Consider the following 13670-nt stretch of genomic DNA (forward strand, 5'->3'; position numbering starts at 1 on the left):
TTACAAAGCAGAGACATTACTTTGCCAACAAAGGTCCATCTAGTCAAAGCTATGGTTTTTCTAGTAGTCAAGTATAGATGTGGGAGTTGGGTCATAATGAAAGCTGAGTGCCAAAGAACCGGTGCTTTCAAACTGTGTCATTGGAGAAAACTCTTCATAGTACCTTGGACTGCAAGGAGATCAAACCAGTGAATCCTAAAGGAAATTAGTCCTGAATATTCATGGAAAGAACCAATGCTGAAGCTGAAATTCCAGTACTCTGGCCACCTGATGTAAAGAACTGACTCACTGGAAAAGACCCTGAAGCTGGGAAAGATTGAGGGCAGGAGAAGGGAACAACAGAGGATAAGATGGTTGGATGGCATCACCCACTCGATAGACATGAATTTGAGTAAGCTCCGGGAGTTGGTGATGGACAGGGAAGCCTGGCATGCTGCAGTGCATGGGGATGGGGTTGCACAGAGTCAGACATGACTGGGCAACTGAACTGAACATTTTATGTTTTCTAATTTTTCCACAATTTTTTTAAATTGACATAAAATAAAGGCCACCATAATATATGCCCCTTCGGCGATGAGCTTTCTTCACAGTCCAACTCTCACATCCATACATGACCACTGGAAAAGCCATAGCCTTGACTAGACGCACCTTGGTTGGCAAAGTAATGTCTCTGCTTTTTAATATACTATCTAGGTTGGTCATAACTTTCCTTCCAAGGAGTAAGTGTCTTTTAATTTCATGGCTGCAATCAGCATCCACAGTGATTTTGGCCACTTCATGAGACGAGTTGACTCACTGGAAAAGACTCTGATGCTGGGAAGGATTGGGGGCGGGAGGAGAAGGGGACGACAGAGAATGAGATGGCTGGATGGCATCACTGACTCGATGGACATGAGTTTGAGTGAACTCCGGGAGTTGGTGATGGACAGGAAGGCCTGGTGTGCTGTGATTCATGGGGTGGCAAAGAGTCGGACACAACTGAGCGACTGAACTGAACTGAACTGAATATATGCCCCTAGGTAACCAACACAGATATGACGTTTGTTTTTTGGTGAATATTGTATATCTCAAAATGGAAAGATGTAGAATTAAAAATATGTATGCTTAAAAAAGTCATACCTATGTTATTAGTACTATGCTTAAGAAACCTGTGTATTTAGATATGTAAAATAGATAGTCAACTGGAATTTGCTACATGGCTCAGGAAACTCAAACAGGGGCTCTGTGTCAGCCTACAGGGATGGATTGGGGATGGAGAAGGGAAGAAAGTTCAAGAGGGAGGGGGCATATATATGGCTGATTCATGTTGAGGTTTGACAGAAAATAAAATTCTGTAAATCAATTACCCTTCAATTAAAAATAAATAAAAAAATAAATCTTGGTATTTCAGGTAAATTTATATTTGGGCCCAGTATACCTTTGTAACTTCAATTTAAAATGTGAAATAGAGCAACTGACTGAGATTTATGATTATAAAATAAAATCTTATTACATTTACAAAATGATTTAAAAGATATAAAAGCATGAAAGTCAATATAGTTATTCATCTAATGTGCTAGATTTATATGAGTTACTTAAGTATTTTGAAAAGACTGAAATCAGACTACTGGGCACCTAAAAAAGAAATATGTTAAATTTATGACTGCAGTTTAAAACATCTAAAGTATTTAATTAACTAAAAAGTGCACTAACTACTTTTCAAAAGCTCTCAAATAAAATGTTAGACATATAGAGGACAGCATCAGCTGAACATACTTTGACATAAATCACAGCAAGATCCTCTAGGACCCACTTCCTAGAGTAATGAAAATAAAAACAAAAATAAACAAGTGGGACCCAATTAAAGTTAAAAGCTTTTGCACAGCAAAAGAAACTATACACAAGGTGAAAAGACAACCCTCAGAATGGGAGAAAATAATAGCAAATGAAACTGACAAGGATTAATCTATAAAACCAACAAGCAGCTCATGCAGCTCAATACCAGAAAAACAAATAACCCAATCAAAAAGTGGGCAGAAGACTTAAACAGATATTTCTCCAAAGAAGACTAAAGAGACAACAGATGGCTAATAAACACAGGAAAATTTTATTATTAGAGAAATGCAAATCAAAACTACAAGGAGGTAGTCATTGCACTGGTCAGAATGACCATCATCAAAAATTCTACAAACAATAAATGCTGGAGAGAGTAAGGCGAAAAGGGAACCCTGTTGCACTGTTGGCAGGAATGTAAACTGATACAGCCACTATGATGAATAGTATGGAGCTTCCTTAAAAACACTAGGAATAAAATTATGATATGAGCCAGCAATCCCACTACTGGGCATATAATCATAGAAAACCATGATTGAAAATGACACATGCATCCCATATAATTGAGAGGACAGTGCTGACTCATCACAGGTCCTGAGGAGGTACTTCTCTCTCTTCCCCACCCCTCCCTTAAGCATACACACAGACACAAAGACACACATATAGCCTGACCATAATACCTGCAATCACTGGCCATTCCCCAACACTTAACAATTTTAGTCCTCTGAGGATTTTACCCATTTGTACATTTTTAAATTACCACCTAGGTCCTTTCAAATCTAGATTTGCCAGCTCTAAGCTGTAAACTTTGAGCATATTACACCTCTTGTTTCTTTTTCTTTCACTATTTGTAATCTGTTATCTTATCATTCTAGGTAAAATTCAGGAAATGAAAAAGAAAAGAGTTCATCATTGTCCCCTTTAAGTTCTTGCTCCCAGAAACATTTCCTGAAATTCACTGGCCACATACACATACACGTGTGTACAAACATTCAATAGCTAGGACTGGGAAGCAACCTAGATCCCTCAACAGATGAACAGATATAGAAGAGGTGGTATATATATATAAAAAAATATTACTTAACCAAAGCAAGGAAGACATCTGAGTCAATTCAGATGAAGTGGATGAACCTAAGAGACTGTTATATATAGTGAAGTCAGTAAAAGAAAAACAAGTATCATATATCAATGCCTATATATGGAATCTAGAAAACCAGAACTGATGAACCTATTTGCAGGGCCACAGTTGAGAACAGACTTTGTGGACACAGTGAGGCAATGAGAAGGTGAGACAAATTGAGACTCTACATTGACACATATATATTACTATATGTAAAATATATAGCCAGTGGGAATTTGCTGTATGATACAAGGAGCTCAAACCTGGGGCTCTATGACAACCTAGAAGGGTGGGATGGGGTGGGAGGGGGGAGGATGATTCAAGAGGGAGGGGACATATGTATACCTATGGCTGATTCATGTTGATGTATGGCAGAAATCAAGACAAAATTGTAAAACAATTATCCTCCAATTAAATATAAATAATTTTTTTAATGTGGCTAATATGGTAAGTGAATGTTTAACTTTATAAGAAATTGCCAAACTATGTTTCGGAGTGGCTACACTATTTTACAATCCTCCACAATATATAAGAGATTCATTCAGCTGTCTGCATCCTTGCCAGTATTTGCTAGCCAATATATTTTTTCCAACCATTATATTTGTGTGTAGTGATATCTTATGATGACTTTAATTTGCTTTTCTCTAATGGCTAATGATGTTATCCATATTTTCATGTTCTTGATTGCCATCTGTGTATTTTCTTGGGTGAAGTGCCAAGAAAGCATTAGAAGCCCACTTTATAAAGGGCTTGTTTCTTTACTGTTCTGTCGATAGTTTTATTCTGTATACGAGTCCTATGTTGCATATGGATTTGCAAATATTTTCTCCCAGTCTGCATTTTGTTTCTTCACAGGATCTTTCAAAAGACAAATGTTTACTTTCATAAAGTTTAATTTTACAGTTTTTCTTTATGATACATGTTTGTAGTGTCATATCTTCACCTAATCCAAGCTCACAAAGTTTCCTATGGTTTTTTGTCAAAGTTTTGGAGTTCTACATTTAGATCTATTATTCATTTTGAGCTACTTTGTGTATAAGGTATGAGGTAAAGGATGAGGTTCTCCACTACTCTCACCTCCACAATGGAAGTTCAAGTGTTCCAATGCCATTTATTAGAAAGACCGTCTTTATTTTACTGATCTTCAACCTTTGGTTAAAAAAACAAAACACATACACAGGTTCATGTGCTGGGATCTGTTTCTGGAATCCCTATCCTGTTGAACTGATTTGCATGTCTGTTTCTTCTCTATTACTGCATTGTTCAGATTACTGTGGCTAGACAGTATGTCTTGAAATCACATACTGTGATTCCTCTAACTTTATTCTTCTTTATCAGTGTTGGTATAGCTATCCGAGTTCCCCTATCTTTCCTATAAACTTTAGGATCAGATTGTCTGGGTTTTTTTTTTTTTTTTAAGCTGATGGCATTCTTTTCTGTTTAAAAATTTCTATTTTGAGATAACTGTGGATTCACTTGGGTTTGCAAGAAATAATATCATGATATTTCCCGAACAGTAATGTCTTGACCATAGCACAATGTTGCAAGGAAACTGATATTGATAAAATCACTGATCTTATTCAGATTTCATTAGTTTTACATATAATCGTATGTGTGTGTGCTCATTTTACCACATGGACAGATTCAGGTGACAACCACCACAGTCAAGAGGCAAAGCAGTAAAGATGTGAGAGCAGTCTTTTATCGTTTATAGCCACAGCCACCATGCTCTCGCCCCTTCATCATTCCAGGCAACCACTGATTTATTTCCAATCACTTAATTTTATCATTTTGAAAATTATATAATAAAGGAAGCATATAGTAAGTAACCTCTAGAGAACAGCTTTTTTCATGCAGCACAGTTCCCATGAGACTCACCCAAACTGTTGCATGAATCAATAGATCATTCCTTTTTATTGCTGAGTAGTAGTTCATGGTATGCATGTAACACAATTTGATCATTTACCTCTTGAACCTCTTGAAGAACAATGGGGTTGTGCAGATACTGCTCATTATAAATAAAGCTGCTATGAACATTAACATAAAGGTCTTTGTATGAACGTCAAGTTTTTCCCCCCTCTGGAATAAATTTACAGTAGTGTGATTTCTGGGTTGTATGGTAAGTGCATATTTGGCATTTTAAGAAAGTGCCAAACTTACCAGAGCAGTTACACCATTCTACATTTCCACCAGTAACGTGTAAGTGATCCAGTTTATCCACCATCATTAGGAGATTAACACTACTTGTTAAACTTAGCCATTCTGATCAGTGAGTAGTGAGAGAAGTTTTCATTTTCCTAGTATCTAATGAAGTTGGACATCTTTTCATGTGCCTATTTGCTATCTGTGTATCCTTTCAGGTAAAGTGACTGTTCATGAATTTTCTAACTGGATTGTTAGGAATTTTTTTTTCTATCTTGTTGAGTTTCAGTGTTTCCTATATATTTTAGATACAAGTCTTTTGTCAGATATATATTTTACAAATATTGCTTCTTCATCTGATACTTTGCTTTTTATCCTCCTCACAAGATCTTTCACAAAACAGAAGTGTTTTACTTTGAGATCCCTTTATGATTTTTTTTTTTCATTTCACGGATAGTGCTTTTGGCATAAAGTCTAAGAACACTTTGCTAGCCCTACATCCCAAAGATTTTCCCCTCTTTGGTTTTCTAAGTATTTTTTAATTCTACATTTTGTGTTTAAATCCATAATAAATTTTCGGTTTTTTTAATTATTTCCTTTCTAGACCATGAGGATTAGGTTGAGGGTCACTTTTATTGTATCTGATGTCCAGTTGCTCTGGGACTCCATTGAAAAGGCTGTTTTTCCTCCAGTGTTTACCTTTTTTTCATTTATATTCATTGTGGTAAAATATATAAAACATAATAGCTGCCATTTTAAAAGCATTTTAACTATTCAATTCAGTGGCACTGCTTGTATACACAGTGTTATACAAACATCAATACTATCTATTTCTAAAACTTTCTATTACTGCAAACAGAAACTCTGTAACCGTTAAGTAACAACCCAGTCCTCCCTCCCCTAGTCCTGGTAACTTTACTTTCTGTCTCTACATATTTGCCTACTGTAGATATTTCATACACACAGAGTTATACTGTATCTTTTTATTTCTAGCTAGTTTCACCTTAGCATATTATTTTCACCTTCCCTGATAGCTCAGTTGGTAAAGAATCTGTATGCAATGAGGGAGACCTGGGTTCGATCCCTGGGTCAGGAAGATCCCCAGAGAAGGGAAAGGCTATACACTCCAGTATTCTGGCCTGGAAAATTCCATGGTTGCAAAGAGTTGGACACAACTGACTGACTTTCATATTGTTTTCAAGGTTCATCCATATTATAACAACCCTGTTGTAGCAGACTTTATTCATTTTTTATGGCTGAATAATATTCTGTTCAATATATATATACATATATGTATATGAAAATATATATACACACCATATTTTATTTATTAATTCACTTGCTGATGAATCCTTGGTTTGTTTCCAACTTTTGGCTATTATTCATTCCAAAATCCAATATCATGAATTACCCTTGCATTTTCTTTTAAGAGTTTTATGCTTTCACCTCTTACATTTATGTCACTGATCCATTTTGAGTTAACTTATATATATACATATAACTCATAATATATGGTATGAGGCAGTGATCAATGAATTGCCCTGTGTCTTTGTCAAAATCAAATGGCATCAAGAAAATGAAACAGAACTCACAACAGAATGAAATTTTTGCAAATCACATGTCAAACATAGAGGACATTCTCTTTAGCTCATGAATGATCTAGAAGTGGATTTGTTTAGTTACCAAGTGTTTGGAGATTTTCTTGTTAACTTTGTCATTCATTCCTAGTGTGATTCTGTTGTGGTCAGAGGACTCATTCTGTATGATTTCAGTTTAAATTTGCTGAGGGTTTTTTTTGGGGGGTGGGCAGGATACAGTCTATATTATATGATTTGCGGACACTGGGAAAGAACATGTCTTCTGCTGTTCCTGCACTGCGTGTTCTATCAGTGTCATGTAGATCCTGTTGGCTGATGGCATAGTTCAGCACCATCTTGTATCTTTAATAGTTTTGTTTAGTCTTTACATCAGTTACTAAGAGAAAGGTGTTGTTCTCAACTATAGTTTTAGGTTTTTCTATTTCTCCTTTAGATTTGTCAGGCTTGCTTTATGTACATTGGAGCTCTATTCTTGGGTTCACACATTCAGAATTGTTATGTCCTCTTGATGAATTTACTGTTTTAAAGTCATTATGCAATGCCCCTTGTTTCTTCTGTTTTTCTTTGCTCTGAAGTTTACTTTGTCAAATATTAATATAACTACTCCATCTCTGATTTGTATATATTTTCCATTTTTTTATTTTAATCTACCTATTTGTTGCTTTTCATTCACTAAGTCACGTACAACTCTTGGGCTACAGTCCATGGGGTCACAAAGAGTCAGACGTGACTGGGTGAGTCTTAGGTACTAACTTTGTCAGATATTTTTCTGAGTTTCCCTGGTGGCTCAGATGGGAAAGAATCTGCCGGGAATGTGGGAGACCTGGGTTCGATCCTTGGGTTGGGAAGATCCCCTGGAGAAGGGAACAGCTACTCACTCCAATATTCTGGCCTGTAGAATTCCATGGACTTCTCCATGGGGTCGCAAAGAGTCGGACACGATGGAGCGACTTAAACTTATTTTGTCCAGCTCTTTGCATCCCCATGGACTACAGCACACCAGGCTTCCCTGACTTTCACCATCTCCTGGAGCATCAGGGTCTCTTCCAGTGAGTTGGCTCTTCACATCATAATTCTTTGTTAGAAAAATTTTATGATAGACGCTTTAATTTTCTTTAAGATAATAATTCCAACACCTCTTTCTTTTGCTGTTGACATCTATTAATTACCCTTTCTTGTTCAAGTTGAGGTTTTTGTAGGTTTTGGTATGATGAAAATTTTGGATCATATCCTGGCCATTAAGAATATTTGGAGATACTGGTTCCTGTTGAAATTGCTTTTAACAGTTAGTTAACCTATTTTGGTTCAAAATACATGTCCTGGCTCATGTTTATAGACTCTGGTTCAAATTATAATTTAGTTTTCAGAGAGGCTTTGCAGTGCTTCTCTGGTCTTTATGTACTACCCAGAGATCAATCTAAAACATGGATGGTATTCCAAACAAATGTTTAATTATTAAATCTTCTGCTCTGTTATGTCTGTGTGGTTTCATGTACACGTTATATGAAGATCTGAACAGGATTTTATATATAGGTTTTTAGACTTCCTTTCTCCAGTATGGTAGTGCTTCCAAAAATTAAATACAGAATTATTGTGTGATCCTGCAATTCCACTTTGGGGTATATACTAAAAAGAACTGAAAGAATGTTCTTTAAAAAGATAGCTGTACATTCATGTTCATAGCAGCATTATTCAAAATAGCAAGAGATGGAAGAAAACCAAACGTTTTCAGCAAATAAATGGATAAGCAAAATGTGGCATATATATACATTAGAATATTATTCAGTCTAAAAAAGGATGGAAATTCTGTTGCATGAAACAACAGGGATGAAACTTGAGGACATTATGCTAAATTAAATAAAACTGTCACGAAAAGATAAATACTGTATGATGCCACTTATATGTGGTATCTAAGATAGTCAAATTCGTAGAAACAAAAAGTAGAATGGTGGTTATCCAGGACTGAAAAAGAAGGAAAAGGGGAGTTATTTAATGGGACAGGATTTCAGATCTGCAAGACAAAAAAGTTCCAGAGATTTGTTTCGCAGCAATGTGTATATACTTAACATTACTGAACTGGATACTTAAAGACGTTTATGATAGTCAATTTTATATGCTTTTTAACAGAATTTTTTAAAAAGAAGGAAATTCTGTCATCTGTTTACAGTATAGATGAATTTGTCATTCGGCAAAGTGAAATGGGGCTTCCCTGGTAGCTCAGCTGGTAAAGAATCTGCCTGCAATGTGGGAGACCTGGGTTCAATCCCTGGGTTGGGAAGATCCCCTGGAAAAGGTAAAGGCTACCCACTCCAGTATTCTGGCCTGGAGAATTCTATGGACTGTATAGTTCATGGAGTCACAAAGAGTCGGAGATTACTGAGTGACTTTCACTTTCATCCCTTTAGGCTTCCCTTGTGACTCAGCTGATAAAGAATTCACCTGCAATGCGGGAAACCTGGGTTTGATCCCTGATTTGGGAAGATCCCCTAGAGAAGAGAAAGGCCACCCACTCCAGTACTCTGGCCTGGAGAATTCCATGGACTGTATAGTCCATGGGGTGGCAAAGAGTCAGAAATGACAGCAACTTTCACTTCACTCACTTTCAAAGTGAAAGAAGTCAGACATAAAATAATATTGAACAATTACACTTATATGAGATAACTAAAATAGTTAAATTTATAGAGAAAAACAGGATAGTGGTTGTCAGGGTTCGGGTGGAGGGGAGATGAAGGAGCTATTATTGAAGAGGTACAGAGTTTCAGCTTGAGAAGATGAAAAAGTTGTAGAGATGGTGACGGTAGCAAAAGAAGGTGAATATACTGAATGCCATTAAACTGTACATTAAAAAGTAGACTGGGCTTCTCTGGTGGCTCAGTGGTGAAGAATCTGCCTGCAAAGCTAGAGATGTGGCTTTGATCCCTGGGTCAGGAAGATACACTAGAGAAGGAAATGGCAATCAACGCCAGAATTCTTGCCTGGGAAATCTAATGGACAGAGGAGCCTGTTAGGCTACAGTCCATCTGGTCACAAAAGAGTCAGACATGACTTAGTGAGTAAACAATAAAAAGAGTAGATATATGTATATGTATACCAGAGTCACTGAAACTAACACAACACTGCAAATCAACTATGAGTGCTAAGTCATTTCAGGCATGTCAGACTCTTTGCAACCCTACGGACTGTAGCCTGCCAACCTCCTCTGTCCATGGGATTCTCCAGGCAAGAAGACTGGAGTGGGTTGCATGCCCTTCTCCAGGTCATCTTCCCAACTCAGGGATTGAACCCAAATCTCTTAAGTCTCCTGAATTGGCAGGTGGGTTCTTTACCACTAGTACCACCTGGGAAGCCCAACTACACTCCAATTTCAAAAAAAAAAAATTTAATGGTTAACATGGTAAGTTTTATGCTAAATATATTTTACCAGAAAAAAATCCCTTTCTCTAGAAAACGTCTCTCAGTAATCCTTCCTCTACTCTTAAGTAGGCAGAGACCGGAGAGGAGTACTACCTCTGCCATGAGGGCAGAAGTCCTTACAGGGATCTGCTCATACCCTTCAGGGCCAAGAGAGAGGAGAGTGCTCTTCTGTGGTGTTCCCCTGAGTAGGACTGGTATGGTCAAAACATTTAAAGCTTGCTGAGTGACCCTACTGCCAATTCTCTGGCTAGAAAAAGCAGACTTTTGTGGGGCTTTTTTTTTTCCCTCTGCAGCTGTAGGTGTTTCTGTACAGGTCTCTTCAGAGGTCATGTCAGGATACATGAGGAAAAAAAAAACAAAAATAACCAACAGGGAAACTTGCTTTAACACTAGGAAGCTCCTTCAGTCTTATGAACCCAGCCAGTCCACCTTCATTTCTTCACCTTTCAGAGTCTTCTGTCAGAAGTTTTTTGAATTTTTTCCAGTTTTTTTTTTTCACGTGTTTGTCAGTCTTGGGAAGAATAGGGTAGAATGTGTAGAAGTTCTAATAGCTGCTACTTGTGCATTTCCACAGTCCTGTTTTCCTCTTTTATTAGTTAACAGCTTTTTACTACTTAGTAACTCTTGATATTACATTTTCCTGTTCAAGGTACTGCTGTGGTATTCCTGTTCTGGCAATTTTTATTAATGATGAAGTGTAACCTATGACCATTAATATGGATGATGAAGGTATGTAGAAGTAGACTTTGGAAATGAAGACATCAACACACAGAGAAATTAAAGGGTTGGGAGGATCATCTACATGGAAGTTGAAGTCACAAGAGAGAAAGTCCATGTGCCAGGGGCTCACTGTCTCAGCACCATGACCACATTAGGTCATGACCATGAGGCACTTGCAAAACGAAATGAAAGCTCTGAAAGAGCAGCCACTTTCAATCCTGATTCAAATATTCTGCATGGAATAGTTGTCACCATTGACAAGAACCCTAGTCTAGGGTCAGGAAATCTAGCTCTAATTCTGGCTTTATCATGTACATTCTAGCCTTACGTCCTCAGCAATACATTTCTCTTCTTTGAATTCAGGTTCAAACCACTGTTCTTCACTGTGAAATAGGATGTTCATTTCTTTTCTGTTCCTCACAGAAGGCTGGGACATGCCACATTCTCTAATATAACCATCCAATGTTTCATCTCTACGTTCGGGTGCCTAAGTACATACATTCTACAGAAAAGCATGGGATTTGTCCTTGTCCCTGCTAGGATCCAAGTCTTCCATTGTTGTCCCTTGGACATTGCTAGAGCCTACTGCCCAAATCCATGATGATTCTCCCTCACAGATTCTCAGATAAGTCCTTCTAAAACAATAAACTAACCTGTTCTCTAAAACCTACCATGGCTGCCCAGTACACATTTAGGGATCTCTGGGATCCAGTCTCAGTAAGCCTTGCAGCCATACCTTCCCTCTCACAGAGGCCCCTCACATCCCTAAAGTGGACTACTCTTGGCATCCATACAGACCAGCTCACGGATCTACAAACTTGCTATTTCTTTTGGATGCCTTTGACTAAGCTGTTGCCTGTGCCCAGAATATTCTCATTCTCCATCTCTGCTTGGGAAAATACATTTTTTCCTTCAAGGCTCAACCCAAACACTGTTCTGAGCACAAAGATCATTTTGCACAAAAGAGGTGGCCTCTGACTCCTCCACTGAGGTTCCACTGCATCTGCCTTACTCTTCTCTGGAAGGCACTCACCACAAATGGTCCTATACTGTGTTTATTTGTAAACATGCCGTGTCTCCTTCACTGGCTGCAAACAGCTTTTAGGCACAACTCTGTCTCACTCCTCTGCCTCTCACTAGTACTCAAAAGGATATAGTAGGAATACAGATGAGGACTATACAGAGTGTGTGATTTATAAGCCTGTGATTGAGAATGTAGAGATGTAGGTACATGGTTTGTAAAGAAGTGATTCATGTATCGTCTTATGTGCAGATGTGCCAGGCGAATAAGGGAGAAACTCCCAGGGCTTGCCCTCTCTACAGCTTGGGGCAGGCTGGAGTCATCCACTGGTCTTTTCTCCTCCCACCCTGGTCCCTTCTTTCCTACCTTATTTGTACATCACTCTCCAGTCCGTGGGCCCCATGTTCAACAGCCTTCTCAAAGGACATTATGGTATTTTCAGGCCCCAGCTGTGGAAGAAAAGGACATCAGGCCTTTAATCTCACAGTCTTTTCTGCTGACATCCCTTTTAGGGTTGGGAGGGGGCCCAGTTAGAAAGGACTTTAGGAAGAGAGTTTGGGTCCCTTGGCTCTTTGTTCAAATCTGATCTGGAAACTCTGCTCATCTGAGGCAATATCACTGAGGCACAATAAAGAGAAATGGACCTGGGATCTGGAAATTAGGTGACCTGGGTTCAAGTCCAATCTTTACATTTAACTCCTTATTCTTGTCATGTCAAATCAACTCCTTTACTTTTCCGGGGAGTTCCAAGGACCTGCTGTGCCCTCCACAGCCATGCACACCTGTACTCACCAACATCCATCATGCTCAGACCTACCATGGGTGCACCTCGATGTCCAAAGAAGTCTGGCTTGGGCCCTAATTTATCCCTCTCTTGAACGCAGGGAGAATGAATCCCAAATGGCACCACGTAGAGACACAAAAGTATAAGAACAAAGGGCAACCCAATAGCCACTTGTAGAGCTGAAAAAGTTGGAAGGAGAAAGTGACAAAAAGGAAAAGAGGAATGGAGAACCATCCCAAGCGAGTCACTATCCTCAAAAGAACAGTAAGTAAACACTTAGTGCATAGGTTCACTGCATCTGCAGACTCACTGATTTACTGTCAGTTTCTGTCACATCCCTGTATATTTTCAGTGATTTGAAAGTGAAGAACTATCCAAGTAAAAGTTTATTACTATTAAGTCAAAATTATTATAAATGCAAATTTACAAGGGAATGAATTGTACAGGAGGTGGGAAGGAGAGGGAATGTTAAGGAATAACTTCTAAGAAGGAGGAGGAGTTTGGTTGGTTCTGGGAAAGCCCTCAAGCCCTTAAAGGTCAGTGAAAATGCCCTGTACTTAAGACAGGGAGTGACAGTGGAAGAGACACTAGTTGAAAGAAATCCACATTCAAAGCCAGAATTTACTATTTTTTAATTTTGTAACTCAGACATGTTGTTTAACCTCTCTGGGTCTTCATTTTCTTCTTTCTGAATAATGGCGCTATTTTGCTACTAACATCTATCTCATATAATCGATATGACAGTGTGGACTTGTCACTGATCCTCAGTAAATAATAGATACTTCTCTCTTCCCACCCCTCTTTGAGACACACACACATACAGCCTGACCGTAATACCTGTTACCACTGGCCATTCCCCAACACTTCCTATTTTAGAGGATTTTTACTCTGAGGATTTTACCCATTTGAACATTTAAAAATTACCACCTATGTCACTTTCAAATTTAGATCTGCCAGCTCTAACCTCTCAATTTTGTGTGCATGTTACACCTCTTGTTTCTTTTTCTTTCAATACTTGTAATCTGGAATCTTCTCATTCTAGCTAAAATTTAGGAAATG

The 13670-nt window shown here is 38.2% G+C and overlaps 1 protein-coding gene across 1 annotated transcript in view; it reads right to left on the minus strand.

Moving 5' to 3' along the window:
* The window catches only part of LOC129548370 (glycerophosphodiester phosphodiesterase 6-like), a 110441-nt gene that overhangs the window by 69944 nt on the left and 26827 nt on the right, over window positions 1-13670 (minus strand). The window contains exons 7-9 of the mRNA XM_088832221.1: window positions 13576-13653; window positions 12645-12790; window positions 12194-12276 (exon numbers count right to left, since the gene is read on the minus strand). Coding sequence (XP_088688347.1) covers window positions 12194-12276; window positions 12645-12790; window positions 13576-13653 — 307 coding nt within the window. The remainder of the gene's footprint in view (window positions 1-12193; window positions 12277-12644; window positions 12791-13575; window positions 13654-13670) is intronic.

This window comes from Moschus berezovskii, chromosome 25, assembly GCF_049115385.1.
Source record: "Moschus berezovskii isolate FMDL1 chromosome 25, NW_MosBer_1.0, whole genome shotgun sequence".
Classification (NCBI taxonomy): domain Eukaryota; kingdom Metazoa; phylum Chordata; class Mammalia; order Artiodactyla; family Moschidae; genus Moschus; species Moschus berezovskii.